General features: G+C 34.0%; 1 protein-coding gene across 2 annotated transcripts in view; it reads left to right on the plus strand.

Moving 5' to 3' along the window:
* Window positions 1-786: 786 nt before the first annotated feature.
* Window positions 787-17617, plus strand: part of LOC145567386 (transcription initiation factor TFIID subunit 2-like) — a 28569-nt gene continuing 11738 nt past the window's right edge. Inside the window, exons 1-12 of one of the 2 annotated variants that reach the window (XM_081626650.1) lie at window positions 787-1177; window positions 3339-3681; window positions 4856-5001; window positions 5093-5159; window positions 6206-6405; window positions 6646-6799; window positions 14593-14677; window positions 14756-14847; window positions 15166-15291; window positions 15409-15462; window positions 17122-17190; window positions 17389-17486. In XM_081626650.1, coding sequence (XP_081482776.1) covers window positions 1053-1177; window positions 3339-3681; window positions 4856-5001; window positions 5093-5159; window positions 6206-6405; window positions 6646-6799; window positions 14593-14677; window positions 14756-14847; window positions 15166-15291; window positions 15409-15462; window positions 17122-17190; window positions 17389-17486 — 1559 coding nt within the window. In that variant the 5' untranslated portion in view covers window positions 787-1052. Of the gene's footprint in view, window positions 1178-3338; window positions 3682-4838; window positions 5002-5092; window positions 5160-6205; window positions 6406-6645; window positions 6800-14592; window positions 14678-14755; window positions 14848-15165; window positions 15292-15408; window positions 15463-17121; window positions 17191-17388; window positions 17487-17617 lie in introns of those variants that run through there. The other variant, XM_081626651.1, reaches the window with a different exon arrangement.

Genomic DNA, 17617 nt, shown 5'->3' on the forward strand with positions numbered 1-17617 from the left:
TTTTTTTGGATTGTTATAATAAACTAGTTTTTAGCTTGGGCGATGCCCCGAATAATTGTATGTATATTAAAACTAAATTTTAATATGATAAATTAAGTGAAATATAATTATTGATTAGTTAATCTTTTTACATGATTATTGTTTTTTTTTTCCCATAAAAGCACTTGTATTTGTTTTTCAAAAAATATTGAACACCAAAATTCATTATCCAATAGTGAGTATCCAAAGTTCTTCAACTGTTATAAGAATTCTCCTAAAAAAAAAACATTATTAGCATGAAAAAGTACTACATGTTTGTTAGTTATATATTCTATATAGTTATAGAGTTGTATGTTTGAGCAAATGTAAGAGATGAGATTAATTTTGTTATTATATTAATTTTGTTATATATTCTATATACTTGTTTTGAGCAAATGTATGTTGTTAAATGTATTTGAATAAAATTTGTACATATATAACTAAAGTTTGGAATTTACAAACGTAATTCACTATTGAAGTGGTGGTAAAAATTAAATCATAATGATGTAATGAATAGGAAAATAATGGGATAATTAATGTTATTATATGGCGCCACATCATATACCAAATAATGACGTCACATGGCACAATTACATGCCTTTGTTGACACATGGCAGAATTGCATGTATTGTTGTTGAGTTTTAATAATAATAATAATAATAATATAATAATAATAATAATAATAATATATTGATTTTTTTTTTTTATTTTTTATTTTATTTTATGTTATAATCAATTTTTAAGTTTTTTTGGTGATATTTTCAAAAATTTCCTTTCCATTATTTCTACATAGTATTGATGTTGAGTCTTCGTGACTCGTGACCTAATCCATTTTCTTATTTGGTCTATATATCTTCGACTTGTGACGTCCTTCATCCTGCAATACTTGAACCAAACCGTAGCTCTCAGTTGAGTAGATTCCCCTCGCAACACTACCAACATCCCGTGCTCCTCTTCTTCCTTTATATTTCAACACACCGTGCACAAATTCGTTCGATCCCGCGCTCAGCTCACTCAATTCAAGAGAGAGAAAAATGGCGAAACCTCGAAAACCCCCCAAAAATGAAGCTTCCAAATCCGATTCTTCCTCCGCTGAAGCCCTCGTTCTTCACCAGAAGCTTTGTCTTTCGATTGACGTCAACAATCATCGAATTCATGGGTTTGTCTTTCATTCTTTTCATTATCCCTAGTTTTTTCGCAATTTTTTGATTGTTATGTTGAAAATTGTTTCAATCCCTAATTTCTGGAAATTTTATGCTGAGTAGCTTGGTTCTTGATTCAATTGTGTGAACTGTGAAGTGGAGAATTTTGTTTTAACATGTTTTGAAGTATTGAATTATCGGATTTCGGAAGTATTTTATTTTTACTGATTTTTTGCAGAAATTTTGTTTGTTTGTTTGTTTTTGTTTTTTTATTTTTAATATAAATTCTTGTTGAATAACTTAATTTAAGTGGTTAACGATTTGTGCTATGTAGTGCATAATTTTGATTTGGAAAGCGTACCGATTATTGCGCTAGTGTGCCTTAGGGTAATTACATGGGAGAGTTTGGGGAAATGGGAGGATTGCCCTCTTTTAGGCTGTATTTGTTTTGACGAAAAATGGTTTTCCATGGAAATCAATTTTCAAGGGAAAACATAGGTGTAAAAAATAGTTTTCCTGGTTTGTTTCGGGGAAAGGGATGTGGCATTCCTTCCTTCTAACATGAAAAATGTTTTCCATTCATTGGAAAACTATTATCCACATTTGGGAAATATATTCCACCCTTTACCAACCAAACAATATAGATTGGGAAAATCATTTTTCTAGAAAATGTTTTGCATCATAACAATCGAAGCCTTGGAGTAGGAACGTATCAGCATACATGTTACTGGAGTGGAGTGGGAGGATGTTGTGCTAAGGAGCTAGTAAAATTATTAGGCTCTATTCTCTTACTTTATTACCACTTATTTTAGGAAAATTAAGATCACACAAGTGAAGTTCAACGCAAATAACCCCCATAACTACAAAGTACAATGTAGGATGTAAAGAACACAACATTAATAGATTGGATATGCTTGCTTAGGTTTTGGAATCTTTTACTTCCTTCGTTTCCTTAATGTTTTAACAATGGGAGAAGTGCACAAGATTTTAGGTAGATTGGAAAAAGAAAGATAGAAAACGGAAAAATCACAAACTTGTCCATAGGATTGCAAACATTAAGTAAAGCAACAAGCATTAGCAAGGGTATATTGAATATTTGCAATATTAAAGGAGATTTTTGTTTTCCTGAAATGGGTTTGTTGTAATATTTTTGAAACTTTTTAATGAAGTAAAGCAATATTAAAGGAGCACAGGAAGTATGTGTTTGAAGTTCTTTATAGTGGTTTTATGGCCTTCTAGCAAAGAGCTTTTGGGGGGAAGGGGGTTTATGGCCTATAATATTATGAATTTGTGACTATATGGACAATATATATGTTATGTATTATTATGAGAAAATACTCCCTTTTGGCTCAAATTACTTTCCCCATTTCACTATATTGGATGTTTCAAATCAGTTGATCCATTTTTATTTTTTTGGGGAAGTTTTTTTCCCTCTACTTTTATTTGAACTTCAGGCCCTATATAGGCCCATCCAATTTTCCTCTCTACTTTTTTCAACTATGTAAAAATATGTGCCATTTTCTCATTGTCATTGCCCTTTCGTTTATTGATCCCTCTAGGCCACCTTATTTATCAAATTCTCCATGTTTGCTGCTCCTTATTTATTGACGATGAGGTCGTTGACTAGCACTTTGGTTGCCTTACAGTTATGAGGTGGTCTGTACTTCTGTTTTTTTAAAGCTAATGCTCATTTTTTTTAAGTTCAGTAAGAGAAGAAACATGTAGGAGATGAGATAATTAGTATCTTTAATAGAAGTTTCCTTTTATCCTATCTACTTCTTAAGGAGTATTTGGGTTAGCTAATGCTCAGTTTTTTTAAGTACGGTAAGAGATTAAATGTGTACGAGATTTGTGATAATTAGTATCTTAAATAGCAGTTTCCTTTTATCCTATGTGCTTCTTAAGGAGTATTTTGGGTTAACCCCCCCCACCCCGCGAGCGCGCGGTTAACCCCCCCGATCTTCCATATTAGTTAATTATGGAGTATGTAACAAGTCATATTTGAACATAATGGTGATACAACTATACTGATTGTACTAGTAACTTACACGTTGTAACCCTGTAAGATGTTCCATATGTGCAATGTCTTTTTTTGAATGGGGAGAGTTCTGTTTTATCTGCTCAAGAGAGTTTATATATATTTCGTGACATTTGTATTTGCTTCTTCTAATTATGTAGTTACACTGAGTTGGAGATTGCTGTCCCTGATAGTGGAATTATTGGCTTGCATGCTGAGAATTTGGAGATCGAGAGAGTTTCTGTGGATGGTGAGCCAGCAGAGTTTGACGTTTTCCCTCACTATCAACCTGTAGAAATTGAGAATAGGTGGTGTTCTGTGTCATCTGTCAGTTCTGCCGCGGATGCTGCTGGTGTGACTTACATATCAGCCTTGGAAAGGGAATTAGTTCCGAACCTGCTGATCCTTTGCCGCAAGTCAATTGACACAAGGAACCAACAGGAGGGACAACTGATCCTAGATGGCCTAGAAAATGGGGGCCAATCAAACAGCGAAGTGAAGCAGGTTATATTTTTATGTTGTGATTTAGATGAGTTTTGCTCTGTGAAATTGCCTGTATGTACTGGACGCTCAATGTCTTATGTAAGCTGGTTCACTGTTTTGTCTTGCAATTTTGAACTGAGATTACACCCCCTTCACCCACATACGCACCAATAAATATATTAAAAAAAAAAAGAAAAAGAGGAAAAAAGTTAATGGAATTTGCTGTTATTTGATGTTATTTGATGATCTATTTTCCTATCTCTCATTTGTTTTGCTTATAATATTGTTATAAGAGGAACTGGGAACACTAAAATTGAGCAACCATATCTCGAATTAGGTTTAACTTTTTAAAAGCAGGGAAGTGCTACCTTCTCCCACAAAGAAATGTAAATAGACAACCAAAGACCCAGCATTCTCTTCCATTAAATTGATCAGAAAACAGTGTTAAGTGGTTGACTTCCTGAAAAAATCAATGATTATCATACCTTTAAACCTTTCATAATGACCCAAAAAACAGTGTTAAATTGTCAACTTCTTGAAATGGTAACTTATACGTCTTCTCATGAACAACAACAACAACACAACAAAGCCCTAGGTGATTTGGGGTCGGCTAACATGAATCGTCATAAGAAACCGTACGATATAAAGAAAGGGACATAACTAGATAATCAGTTGATAGAGTTTGAGAAAAGGCAAGTGAAGTGAGAAAAAAAGAGCATCCAAGAAAGATTGAGGGAATTTTAAAAAAGAACTGAGAATAAAATTCAAGAAAGTTTTAAAGGAGTGGTTAAAACGTTGGAGTTTAAAAACATAAAGGTTTGAGAAAACTTTAGCAAAGAAAATCAATATAGTTCATAAAACACTAGTGGGATAAAATTTTATAAGTAAATACTAAGATAAATTTTTTTTTTTTAAAAAATATGTATAATCATGACTTGCGGTTGACGTGAATTTTCTCCCTCCACTCCGCCCTGTCCAACACCATATTTTCCTCAATCCCCAAAGCACTCATGTCATATACGTCTTCTCTTGAACGATTCTGTTTATCTGGTCAATAGTTTTGAACTATTTCTCTGTATGGCATATTTCAACTTATTGGTTTATACTTCATAGTCAGTAGGTTTGTTCTGGCAGAAGCTGTCATGTAATGAGGTGTGTATTTCTGATCTCTCATGTAGGTTAATGTTGGGTGCAGAATGTAAGGTTGATTAGAATTGACTACTGGGTGGAGAAGGCAGAGGCAGGAATGCACTTTAATGATAGTGTATTACATACCAATAGCCAGATAAGACGTGCACACTGCTGGTTTCCTTGTATGGACGACAGTTTACAATGCTGCTGGTAACTGTCTGAATCTGTTTACTTTTGAATTGAACTCGCATTTTACAGGAGCAGATTATACTAATGCTATTTATTTATGTTCTTACCCCAGCTATGATCTAGAGTTTACTGTTCCTCATAACTTTGTTGCTGTTAGCAATGGAAAGTTACTTTATCAGGTATGACATTGAGAACCTTTTGTTGAATTTTTATGTGTTCTGTATGTTTTCTACATTATGCTGCAAATTTTGATGCCTGTTACTGTTATGCTCTGTTTCTGTGGCATTTTGGGAGACCTTTTATCATGTTGTGTATGTTATCCTCTAAGAAAGGATTCTTTGAGGACCCAATGATGGATAGAATATTTATGAGGCTTGATGGGGTGGACGGGGGTGTGTCTTACTCTTATGAAGTTTTGTCTGCATATCATTCCTTTTTAATTCTCTCTGTCTCTTAGAGGCTTAGAGAGTTATATTTGTGGTCTCTATAGGTTGGAGGGTGCTCTTGGTTTCAGGATCTTCATGTCCAAGCACATTTCCTTAAAAGGGTAAATGGCTTCAGCCTTCCATGAGCAGGCCTAAGCGGTACTTAGTGTAATTAGCACACTTTTCTGTTTCGATTTTCTGTAGAGTACAATTTGTCCTCTTAATTTGGTATTGTCCTAAAATTTTTTATCAACATTTTCTTTTCTAAAAATATTCGCCTTTATTGATTCTTAATTGATATTTAATGTCATAACTCCTTGTATATGAAGTATCTGCTTCATATTCTCAGTGTAGATAAATTCCAATTGGAAAAAATATTTTTTTTGAGTTATGAAATGTTATCATCACATGATATAAGTAAGAAGAGATGTAATGAACTAGATAATTTTTTTGTAATTGTTTCTTTTATGCTTGCCGGGTTGCTGATTTATTTATTTCTCTAAAAACTGGCCTGCGGTGCTTTATCAATTCAAATTAGGTGAGCAATGAAAATATGAAGCTTCTAAGGGTGTATACATTTTGAATTTCATCATGTGATCTGTTGAGTGAATTACATTTTGGCAAGATTAGTTACCCAGCAGAATACCCAACAGAAGTACTCTGCTCGTCTGTTGTTGATTTACAACCATTTGATTTGTGGCAATCCAGACCGTTTTTGCTTATCTTATGCTGTTGATTTTTATGCTTGAGCTCCTGATGCTGGTTTTCAAATTTAATAAATACTAATTACTTGGATGTAGGTTTTAAGCAAGGATGATCCTCCTCGTAAAACTTTTGTATATAAGTTGGATGTCCCAGTCTCTGCACAGTGGATATCTTTGGCAATAGCACCATTTCAGATACTTCCAGACTATCATAATAGCCTTCTTTCACATATGTGTTTGCCGGGAAATGTATTAAAACTTCAAAACACTGTGGGGTATTTTCAGAGTGCTTTCAGGTAAGTCAACAAATGCTTTTACAAAGTTGTCATTAAAATAAAAATAAAAAATTGTAAGCAGCTTACTGTCCCAGCCCCCACCCTTATCTGCAGAAAAGACATTGCGTAATTTTAAGTCCAACTACTCTGTTGTTTTTCCCTCTCTTATTTCCCCAGGTCAATGAGCTTGTTTTGAAAAGATACCTTATGTTTTTTCATTTTATTCTCTTTAATGCTATTTCTTCTCCTTTGTTTTGGCAGACATTATGAGATTTACCTCAAATGTCCATTTCCATTTGGGTCATATAAGCAAGTGTTTATAGCTCCAGAGATGGTGATATCCTCTGTGACTTTGGGAGCTTCAATGAGTATCTTTAGCTCTCAAATCCTTTTTGATGAGAAGGTTATAGATCAGGTCAGCTGCTCACTCATATGGTTCATATGCAGAAATTTATATGTTCTCAGTACTATTGACTTGTCTTATTTTGGTTGTTAGTAGACTTTGTACATCTATTTTGTGTCTGTTTTATAAGAACTAGAATACAAAAAAAAAAAAAAAAAAAAAAAAAAAAAGAAGAGATAAATTTGGCAGCACTAATTATACATAGTAAGGCCTATAGGGAAAATCACCATCCACTCACTAGTAAGAAAACCGAAGTATGTGCGAAAAACCCACCACCTTGGGAAAGGGTTCACTTCAACTTACTCTCCAAATTACAAGTAGAAATTTCTACTACTCCTGCTCCTTTTGTTGTTCTATTTTGGAATCTTCGAACTATTTACACTTTGAGGCAATCTTCTAGATTATTGCCAGTATGTATAAAAAAGGAATTTATGTCAAAAACCACCTTTTAAATCCTTGTTTTTGTGAAAAACCATCTTGAAATAAACATGTTGTAAAGACCACCGATTTTAAATTTTTTGTTGTAATTCACCACCTATTGTAGGAATATGAGCTTTTACTATAAATGATTCAATCGTTATTTGTTCTGTTGTTGGTGGCAAATTACAACAAAAATTTTTGAGTTGGGTGTTTTTTACAAAACATTTTTTTTAAAGGTGGTTTTTATCAAAATCAAATATTTAAAAGGTGGTTTCTTACAAAGTTTTCATATAAAAATAAATAGTCACATAGGTCTTGTTTGATTTGTGTCAATGAGCTTTTTAAAAATATCATAACTTTTACCATTTTATAACTAGGAAAAATTGACAAGAATAATCTCAACTTTGCCTAATTTGCCCAAAATAATCCCAATTTTAGATTATTTTTTAATAATTCGAACTTTAATATGAATTTCCTTTCAATGCTCCCAACTAGTAATCTTACTTGTTATAACAAGTTTTTTTTGACGTCAGCATATGATTTGATAATAAAATTAATATATTTAAAAATTAAAACAAATTTAAGAATTTAGTTAAGAAAAAAAAAATAATTAATTAACTTAAACCAGCCACCAGCGCCCTGCCAGCCTAGATCGCCACCCAGCGAGGTCACCGTCTAGCCAGGCCGTCGTCCAGACCACATTCCCGCGCCGACGACACCAGCTCTTTTCCCTTCTTCCCATCCCGACACCCCTACCTATCCCTTTCCTTGAATTCACTTCGCCATTTCTCCATCAACCACAGAACCCACCCGCAACCCTCACCTTGCCGACTACGAACCCTCAGCCTTGCCTTCCCTCGAGCCACGACCCAGCCCTGTCGGAATCTCACCCAAACCCCCCAGCCCTTTCCATTTTTGTGGTTGCCGAAAGGGGTTGCGAGTGGGAGTGAATTAGTTGCAAAAAGGGTTTGAGGGGAAAGGGAGAGTTTGGGGTTGTAGTAAAGTGTCGCAGCGGTGAGCGGGGACGCCGGCGGGAGGATTCAAGGCGACATTGGGGCTGTGGCAGTTGGGTTGGAGCGGGCGCTGGTGGAGGTGGAGGGCAGGGAAGTTGGCTGATAGTGGTTTTCTTAAAATTATTTTTAAAAGGAAAAATTGCAATAAATAATACAACCTTTGGCCGGTTTTTTTTTTTAATAATACAACCTTTGGATTATACCTGAATATTACAATCTTTAGGGGGGTCTCTATTTTAAACAAGACAAAAAACTTGTAACTGGTTAAACAGGTTACCCATTACACGTGTCGTTATACAATTGGTCTAAATATTAAATTTTTAAGAAAATAAATAATTTTAGATTTTTACTTTTTGATTAAATTATTTAACATTCAATTAACTTCTAATTAAGTCATTAATTATGATTTTCCTAAGGAAAAAAAACATTAATTATGATTTATGTTTTAACAAATAAAAAAAAATTAAAAACCAACCCACCACCCAGCCACTACTTTCCCCACCATGCAGCCACCTCCTCCCCCCTCCCCCGCACAAAGCACTTCCCGGAGACAGTGCGGCCGACGCTCAACTCCCCTAACGCTGGCTGACCCACTCACTCCTTGCCCCCTTACTTTGACCTCCCCCTTCCCCCGACCTCACCGTTCCCCCGTCGCACCACCCTAACAGCTAGCACCGCTCAGCAACGGAGCAACCCAATAAACCACCAGTTCGCTACTGCCACTGCGCATTTCAGCCACCTCGCCACCCCATTTGACGCCAATTCACAACCACCACATCAATAATAGCAACAACTCTAAGCTGCCTCTGCACTCACGCAGCTCCACCTCCTCACACACACCCACAGCAACAGGTTACAACAATAATTCATCTTCTTCCCTACACATCTCCTCTCACACGCACAATCCTAGTTGTGCAGCCCTCGACCACGCGTCAATAGCTTTAACAACCACCAATTCAAAGAACAGGCAGCCGTGCCCCATATTTTCAGCCCCAAAATGTCAGACCCTATAAAACCAAATAAAATCAATTAATTTAAAAATGTTGAACTCCTACAAACCACAAAATAATTGAATTAGTTTCTTTTTCCAATCAATATTGAGCCAAAAACAATAAAAAAATTTCAAATTAAACAAAAAATTCTTCAATTAAACTTCAATATCACCAAAAAAAAAAAAAAAAATCAAACGGAAAGGTCTTGGGGTCTGATTTTTTCTGGCAGGAGGGATTGATGGCCGAAGGTGGAAGGAGGGATTGGGAGTGTTAGTTGACGGGATTTTGGTCGGTGGGTGGTGTTTATGGAGGTCGCTGCGTATGGGGGAAATGCGAGAGAAGGTGGCTGCGGGGTGGTGAGGGAATTGAAGTGGTGGCCGGTGGGTTTTAATAATAATAATAATAAGTATTATTATTATTATTATTAACCTTATTATTAAAAAATAATTAATTAAATTGACAAAACCAATAAAACAACGCCACGTGTCACGGTAACCTGAAAAAACAGGTTACCAACCGGTTATGTCTTGTTTATAATAGAGACCCCTTAAAGGTTGTAATATTCAGGTATAATCCAAAGGTTATATTATTAAAAAAAAAAAGGCCAAAGGTTGTATTATTTATTGCAATTTTTCCTTTTTAAAAAATTAATTTTTAATTATTGTAAAATAGTTAGTTTTAAAATAATCAGTTAATTATTAATTTGTACCAATAATTTTTTTCTCCAATCATGTGATTTCATGCGTAAATTACATTGAAAAAAAACATTAACCTTTTCAACAAGTTACCGGTCACTTGGAACTATTGAAAGCAAATTCATATCAAAGTTCGGATTATTAAAAAATAATCCAAAGTTGGGATTATTCTCGTCAATTTTTCATTTTAGTTAAGAAAATTTTGCAAATTGCAACCATTTAAAGTTTGTATTTTGTAATTGTAGCCATTTAAAAAAAGAACAAATTGCAACCCAAAAGTTCTTATATATAGTAAATTGCAACCCAATTTAATTTTTTCATCGGTTTGCATGTCGAAAAATATTCGGTTAAGGATTTTGGGGCCATTTTAGCTCTTCAGGATCCGAATTGAGCTCGGAATTAGCAACAAAATAACGTAAGTGCTACCAGCGTAACAAAAATGTACAAAATGTATCGATTTTTGGGCAATTATTTTTTGCTGTAAAAATGAGGCACTTACGTTAACTTTTTGCCAATTCCGAGCTCAATTTGGATCTTTAAGAACTAAAATAGCCACTAAAACCTTAATCAAACATTTTTCGACTCGTAAACTGAGAGAAAAATTGAATTGGGTTGCAATTTACAATTTATAACAACTTTTGGGTTGCAATTTGCAATTTTTTTTTTTAAATGGCTGCAATTTGCAAAATATTAATTTTAAATGACTGTAATTTGCAAATTTTCTTTTAACTAATATGTAATTAGATATATAAATTGTCAATCATGTGCACTGGCAAGTGACAAATGTGCATGTCAAAACATGAATTTCAAAAAGAAATGGGGGGAGTAATTTAGTCTTATATGTAAAAACTTAATAAAAATTTTCTGAAAATATGTTCTACTTCCTCTGTCCGGTATAATATTGTAACATGAAGGGAGTGGACAAGATTAAAAGGAAGAGAGAGGGGTAAAGTTTCATACTTGTCCATGTGATTGCAAGCATTAAGTAAAACAAAAAGTATTAGAAAGTATGTGTATATTTGTAATTGTAGTGTAAGAGAAGAAATTTGTTTTCCTATAACGGGTATGTTGCAATATCTTTGAAATTTCTTATTTTCCTATAGAGGTACACGTTGCAATATCGAAGAAATGGAGGAAGTATATAAGATATTAAGCAATTAATTGGTGAATTGGAACTAAACATTTGGCAAATGATTAAATCCCACTAATGATAAATCATGACATCTATGGATTCGTTGTGATGAAATTTATCTTAAATGTCATGCTCCATGGTCATGATTATAGGTTATTTTTTACTGTTTACATATTATACATACGTTGATACATGTATATTTACATTGCATACGTCATATGTGAGCATCAGAAAATAGCTCATCTACGAGTTTTCTTGTTGCTAATGAGCTTAATTTGGTCGTAAAAGGGCTTTTACGACGAGAAACGCGTATGGTCGTCGGTCGTTGCTATAAGCTTGGTTGTGAAAAGTTGACGACTGGTTTAGAAGACTCGTTGTAATTAAGTTTTTTGCGACCAGGTACAAAACTTGTCGTCATTGTACACATTCACGACCAGATTACTTGTCGTAATTATTGTTCAGACAATTTAATGTTAATTACTTACAACGAATAAATTTTATGATTACGACTAGATTTCTTGTTGCCATTTTCCTTATAGACAACAAGATCACCGGTTGGTTGTTACAATTTTAACGTCCACTTTTGTGGTCGCAAATTTTTTTTTATATAAATTATAAGGAAATTTTGATTTTTAACACCTCAACAAAACACAAAAATGGTTTTTAACGCTATAAAAAAAAAACTTTTATTTTAACATCGCAAATAGTTCACAAAATTGGATATTACCACCAGTTACCAGTTCCGTCAAAATATCCGTTAAGTGGGGTCCATTGTGCCACGTGTCGCTATATTATTAGTTTAAAAAAAAGAAAAATTAAAAATTAAAAAAAAAACCAAAAACCCTAAAACTAACCTAGCCACCCCAGCCGGCACCGCGGTGCCACCACAGCCCCACCATTACCCTCCCCTCCTTCCTTTTCCCCCTCCCAGAAACCGAGAATCACACCCCAATGGCCACAATCTAAGGTCGTTCGGTTTTCAAACAAACTACAAAACGGTCGAAATCAACCATTTTGGCCCTGAAGTGGCCGATTTCGACCACTTACGGCCGTTTTCGGTGGCTGTTTCTATGGGGTTTGAAAAACAGCAGCCGTTTTCGGTGGGTTTTGTGGGAGGGCTGCTGGTTTTGGGGAGGGGAAAAGGAAGGGATGGGATTTGCCGGTGTATGGGGCTGTTAAGGGGAGGGAGTGGTGTAGGCGCGCTGCCGGAGGTGGGGCAGATGGTGGGGTAGGGTGGCTGGGGTAGTTTTAGGTTTTTTGTTTTTTTTTTTTTTAAATTTTTTTTAAAAGTTTGGACTAATTATATGCTGACACATAGGCATTGTGAGCCCCATTAACGGATTCTATCCATGAATCAGTTATGTGGTAGTAAAAGCCAATTTTTTTAAAATTTTGGTGGTGTTAAAATAAAAGTTTTTTTTTTTTTTTTTTTTTTTTTTTTTTGGAGTGTTAAAAATCAAATTCTTGTTTTCTTTCTTGTGTTAAAATTCAAATTTTCCAAATTTTAGATGTAATTCCTGTACAAATAATATACTCATCAAAATAGTTATAAATTTGTAATTAAGCACACCCTTATAATAACTTCAAACTTGCTCATTGATATCATATATAGTTTAAAACAATGTCAATTACAAATATTCAAAAGTAAGGATACACATATCCTTTGTCATTCAAAATAGCAAAAATCATCATGTATACGATGTGCTTAGAATATTTCCATTAAACTAAAATTAGAATATTTCAAAAGTATTGATCTAGCTAAAATTAGTGGATTTGATCAATCAACAAATTAGAAGATTCAATGAGCATGTTGAGCATTGTCGAGCCTTCAAAAGTTAATCCAATAATATCTACTATCTCCTACAATTCATTGAAACCCAGGTAATATTTAGGATGGACAATCAAACATAATAGAATTATTAAAATGACAACTAACATTTTAATGATTTTTATGCACTTGATTGAAAGACTATAAAGCATGCATGTACAATTATAACATATAGATAATGATGGAAGAAACCTAACATGAAACAATAATAGTGAAATATTTAGCATATCATATATGAAGTATTAATCTTTTAATCAAAGTGCACATAACATAAACAAAGCTGATGCAACTTTTTTATATTAGTACCATTTATCACTTCAAGTTTCAAGTTCAAAAAGAAAAGCAGCAATAGATAAGTATAGACAAAAAGGTAAAAAAATAAAATGGCATGGAATCTAACAAAATTTTGATAAAAAGGCAAAAAACTTCACCAAAAATGCTAATAAAATTTAGAACAGAGTAGCTAACAAAGTCCCACAAAATTAAAGACAAAAACACTATCACACCCAACGTCTTATAAAATCTAGTTACTGTTGAATGACATAATTTGGCATGGTTCAGTCAAATTATTTTGCAGATAATAGAAGATGAGAAGAAAAATGTATTCCCCCCGTCCCATAATCTAGCTCCGATTTGTGTTTTTTCACTGTATTTAAGAAATAGGAAGAGAAAGTATATGAGTACATTAATGAAAGTGAAAAGTACAATTTTTGACAGAAGTTAGAGAGAGAAAGTGTGCAAGCATCTCTTGTATTTTGTCCTGCTAGTATATGTGTGTGCCTGTAATCATAAGCTTATGCATCTCAACAATATTTTTCAAAAATATTCATCAGCAATTGCACAAAGCCCTGCTCTTCAAGTTATAAGAGATTTATGCAGTAAAACCTGTTTTTTTTTTTTTTTTTTTCTTTTAGTACCAAAGCATTTCTGCATGAGTAAACGCATTCATTCTTTCAAGTCAAATTTAGTCAGGGAAATAATTTCATGCTAGTACAAATCAGGTGAAGTGTGTAGGGCCTAGATTACTGGTTTTTAAATAGATCAAAAGTCCATTTAGAATAAAGTTATCATAGGTATTGATATGCTTTATAATGTAATTTAATGGAATTAAATCAAGTCCTTGAGCTATGTAAAGGTTCAATAATGGAATTTCAGCCATTTTTTCCGACTTCTGAGAAACGTCATTCCATAGTTTATGTTATTAACTCACTCCATGATATCGTATATTAACTCACTCCATGATATCGTATATTAACTCACTCCATGATATCCTATTTTAAACTTTTGAGAACTTCATATTTTCTGCATATAACAAGTTAGATATGCTAAACAGCATATCTTCAAGTGTATTGTAAAAGAATTACTTCTAGAATTTAATGATAAAGCGGAATTTTCTAATCTGTCATTTCTGGCTGCAAAGGCCTCAGAGTGCTAATATGCATTGATTTCATGTATGTTTATTTATTTATATTAGTAGTGTCGAGGGGTGGGGCATTTGAGTAAGCCATGTGAAGTTTATAATACAAAGTAATGTATCCGATGGAGATCCACGTACGTTATCTATGGCTTTCCATGCCAGTTAATATTATTTTCTGTAATCATGCTCGAAGAACGCCTTGTAGCTGATTAAATTACTTTTTTGTAGCATAGTTTGAAATGTCTGTATCTGGAACACACCTCAACACTCTCATATTTCCGTCTTGATGGGTTATTTATATCATGCAGACCATAGACACAAGGATCAAGCTTGCTCATGCCCTTGCAAGACAGTGGTTTGGGGTATATATAACTCCTGAGACACCAAATGATGGTAGGTAGCTTAGATATAAAATCATTAGTATGCTTAAATGGGTCCTAATTTTTGTCATGTTTTTTGTTGTGCTGGCAGAGTGGTTGGTTGAGGGCCTTGCTGGTTTCCTGACTGATACATATATTAAAGAATTTCTGGGAAATAATGAAGCACGCTACAGACGGTATAAGGTTAGTGCTACTGTAGAACTTTCTATTTTGGTTTTCATCTCTGTTTCATACTTCCACCAAAGGAGTATTTATATTCTAATCAATTATGGAGTATATATTTTTTTTGTGGATATAACATCTACTCCATTTCTGTATTTGGAGTTCTGCTAGTCTCTCTAAGAGTTATTTGGTGGACCTTGAGACCGTCTAGAAGCTGAGTACAATGATATCTTAAATGTTTTTTCAGCATTCATCATATTTATCTGTCAGGTATATCTGTATTAAAGCTACATATGCCTGCTTATTGATGTGAAGTTTGGTACTTTTCCATAAATACAGGCAAATTGTGCTGTTTGCAAGGCTGATGATAGTGGGGCAACAACTTTGAGTCCCTCTAGCTCTCCGAAAGATCTTTATGGTACCCAGTCAGTTGGTCTTTATGGAAGAATTCGTTCATGGAAATCTGTAAGTGAGCTTAATAGTCTATACATGTACCTGATTAGATTGGACCTATTAGGTTATTTTGCATATATGCTGTTGTACATTTCTTATGTAAATTATTTATATATTTTTTGTTAATAGGTGGCTATCCTCCAAATGTTGGAAAAGCAGATGGGTCCAGACTTGTTTAAAGGGGTAAGGCACTGCTCTTATATGTCTATGGGTCTTCTGGTATTCTATATCTGGATTTTATTAAAGATCTTAGCCCCAGTTTTGAACAACCTATTCCAGCAGTGTAATTGTTTCTGGTCTGTATACTGACTGTTGAAGCAATGCATGTTTGCTCTTTTTTTGATTTGTTATGTTGCCGTTACTATTGCATGTATGCACTTGTGTTCTATGAGGTCACGTCGCAGATATAGTGGCTGCCACTGCAGCTTGTAGATTGCTCGTCTGGAACAATCTTTCTGAAGAGTATTATATTGCCATGTTGTGGTCAGTCTTCCGCAAGTTATTAGTTTAGAAACAGGGACTGGTATTCTAATAATAGCTCAGAGCACTAAGTTAGCTAATAAATCCAGCCTGAATTGAACCAAAATTTTATTACCCTCTAGCAGAAGTGACTTGAAATTGATAACATAACCAATCCATTTAGGCCCAAATCACAATGATTTGTCGGAGAATTTTTGTCTTCATATTAATATGCTTAGTACTAACTACATACATACTAAAAAAAATACACGGAAATGATTTTAGTTCTTTTATATCTGTTCTCCAAATTATTTAAAGAGTTAACTTTAGGTCAATATGGTTTTTATGAAAATTTATTTTTTCTGAATTTTTAAGTGTTACCTCAACTTTATAGTTCCAACATTCCATTCTTTTTGAATAACATTAAAACCTGTCAAATAAGACCCAAAGCCCAAAGTAAATTAGCCCTAACTGACTCTAACACCTGACTTACATGTCAAATAAGACTCAAATACCAAAGGTATAAATTTGACATGTAATTCAGTTACATGTTTTCCAGCAAAACAATGAGAGTAAATTCCCAAAATTCATTCCTTTACTTTATTCTTCTTGTGGTATGTTATGTTTTGTTTGATTTCTGTTTTTTTTTTTTTTTTTTGTTTTTTGTGTGTGTGTGTGTGTGTGTGTGTGTGTGTTTTGTGTTGGCTCTTTCAAATTATTAAAAAAAAAAAAAACAAAATCCTCAATTTGATCTGCTACAGCTTTTGCTTTCTGTATGATTGATTGTCAATTAGTGGCCAAGGTGGGTTTGTATTTCATTTTGGAAATGAAAATGCAAACCTCTATTTGGATATTAGGTAACGCTGGGATGAGCAGCATTTTTAAAATCAGAGGTTTTGGTTGAAATGCTGTTTGAAATCCTCTCCAACAAACACATGAATTAGAGGATTTACCTTGTGTAACCTTTAAAGTGGTTTCAAACCTCTAAACTTTCATCAAAACGCTCTTCACCTAAAAAGGCCTATGCTTTTTAGTAGTGGGTTTAATTGTTGTGTAGGATGTATAGTTTTGCTCGAGTGGTCCATAACTTTGCACTAAATCAATTAGGTTAGTGAGTGTCGCGGCTTGGCTTCAATCTTTTCTTTAATTTTCTCTTGATGCCATGGATTCTTCTGTCTGTTTGGTTTGAAGAACCATAGGCGGAAATAATTGGTTGTACTTTGGCTTCACTTGATTCTCTTATCTATTTTTTTTTCAAGAAAAGCATTCCAGTTGATTTTGTTGTTGTCTACATTCATGCTTCTTATTAGTTCAGACATTAGTTCCTAAATGATTTATTGCTAACTCCCTAGGGCTTGGTCTAATTTTGCTTTGCAATTGCAGATTTTGCGAACTATTGTTTCCCGTGCTCAGGGTGCTACTCGTTCATTGAGGACGCTTAGTACGAAAGAGGTATTGTGCATTACTGTTCTTGAGCATAGGCATCACCTATCCTCTAGATACTTGAGTTGTCTAGCTCATCTTTTGTGATGAAATATGACTTATCTTTGGATTTTATATTATTTAGTTATATTGTGCTTTACTTTGCTTTCACCTTTCATGTCATTGATGTTATTTTCAAATGCAAGATGATTATAATTGCGTTTGCAGTTCCGGCATTTTGCCAATAAGGTTGGTAATCTTGAACGTCCCTTTCTTAAAGAATTTTTTCATCGTTGGGTGGAGACTTGTGGCTGCCCTATCTTAAGGTATATATGTGATTTCCCTATAAAATTTTATATCGATAAGTTCTCTTATTCTCCTAGCAATTAGTTTTTCATGCTTGTTTTAATTCTTTCTAAGCCAAAACTAAATTTTTATTTATTTATTTATTTTTTTA

This window comes from Chenopodium album, chromosome 11, assembly GCF_948465745.1.
Source record: "Chenopodium album chromosome 11, dcCheAlbu1.1, whole genome shotgun sequence".
Taxonomy (NCBI): Eukaryota; Viridiplantae; Streptophyta; class Magnoliopsida; order Caryophyllales; family Amaranthaceae; genus Chenopodium; species Chenopodium album.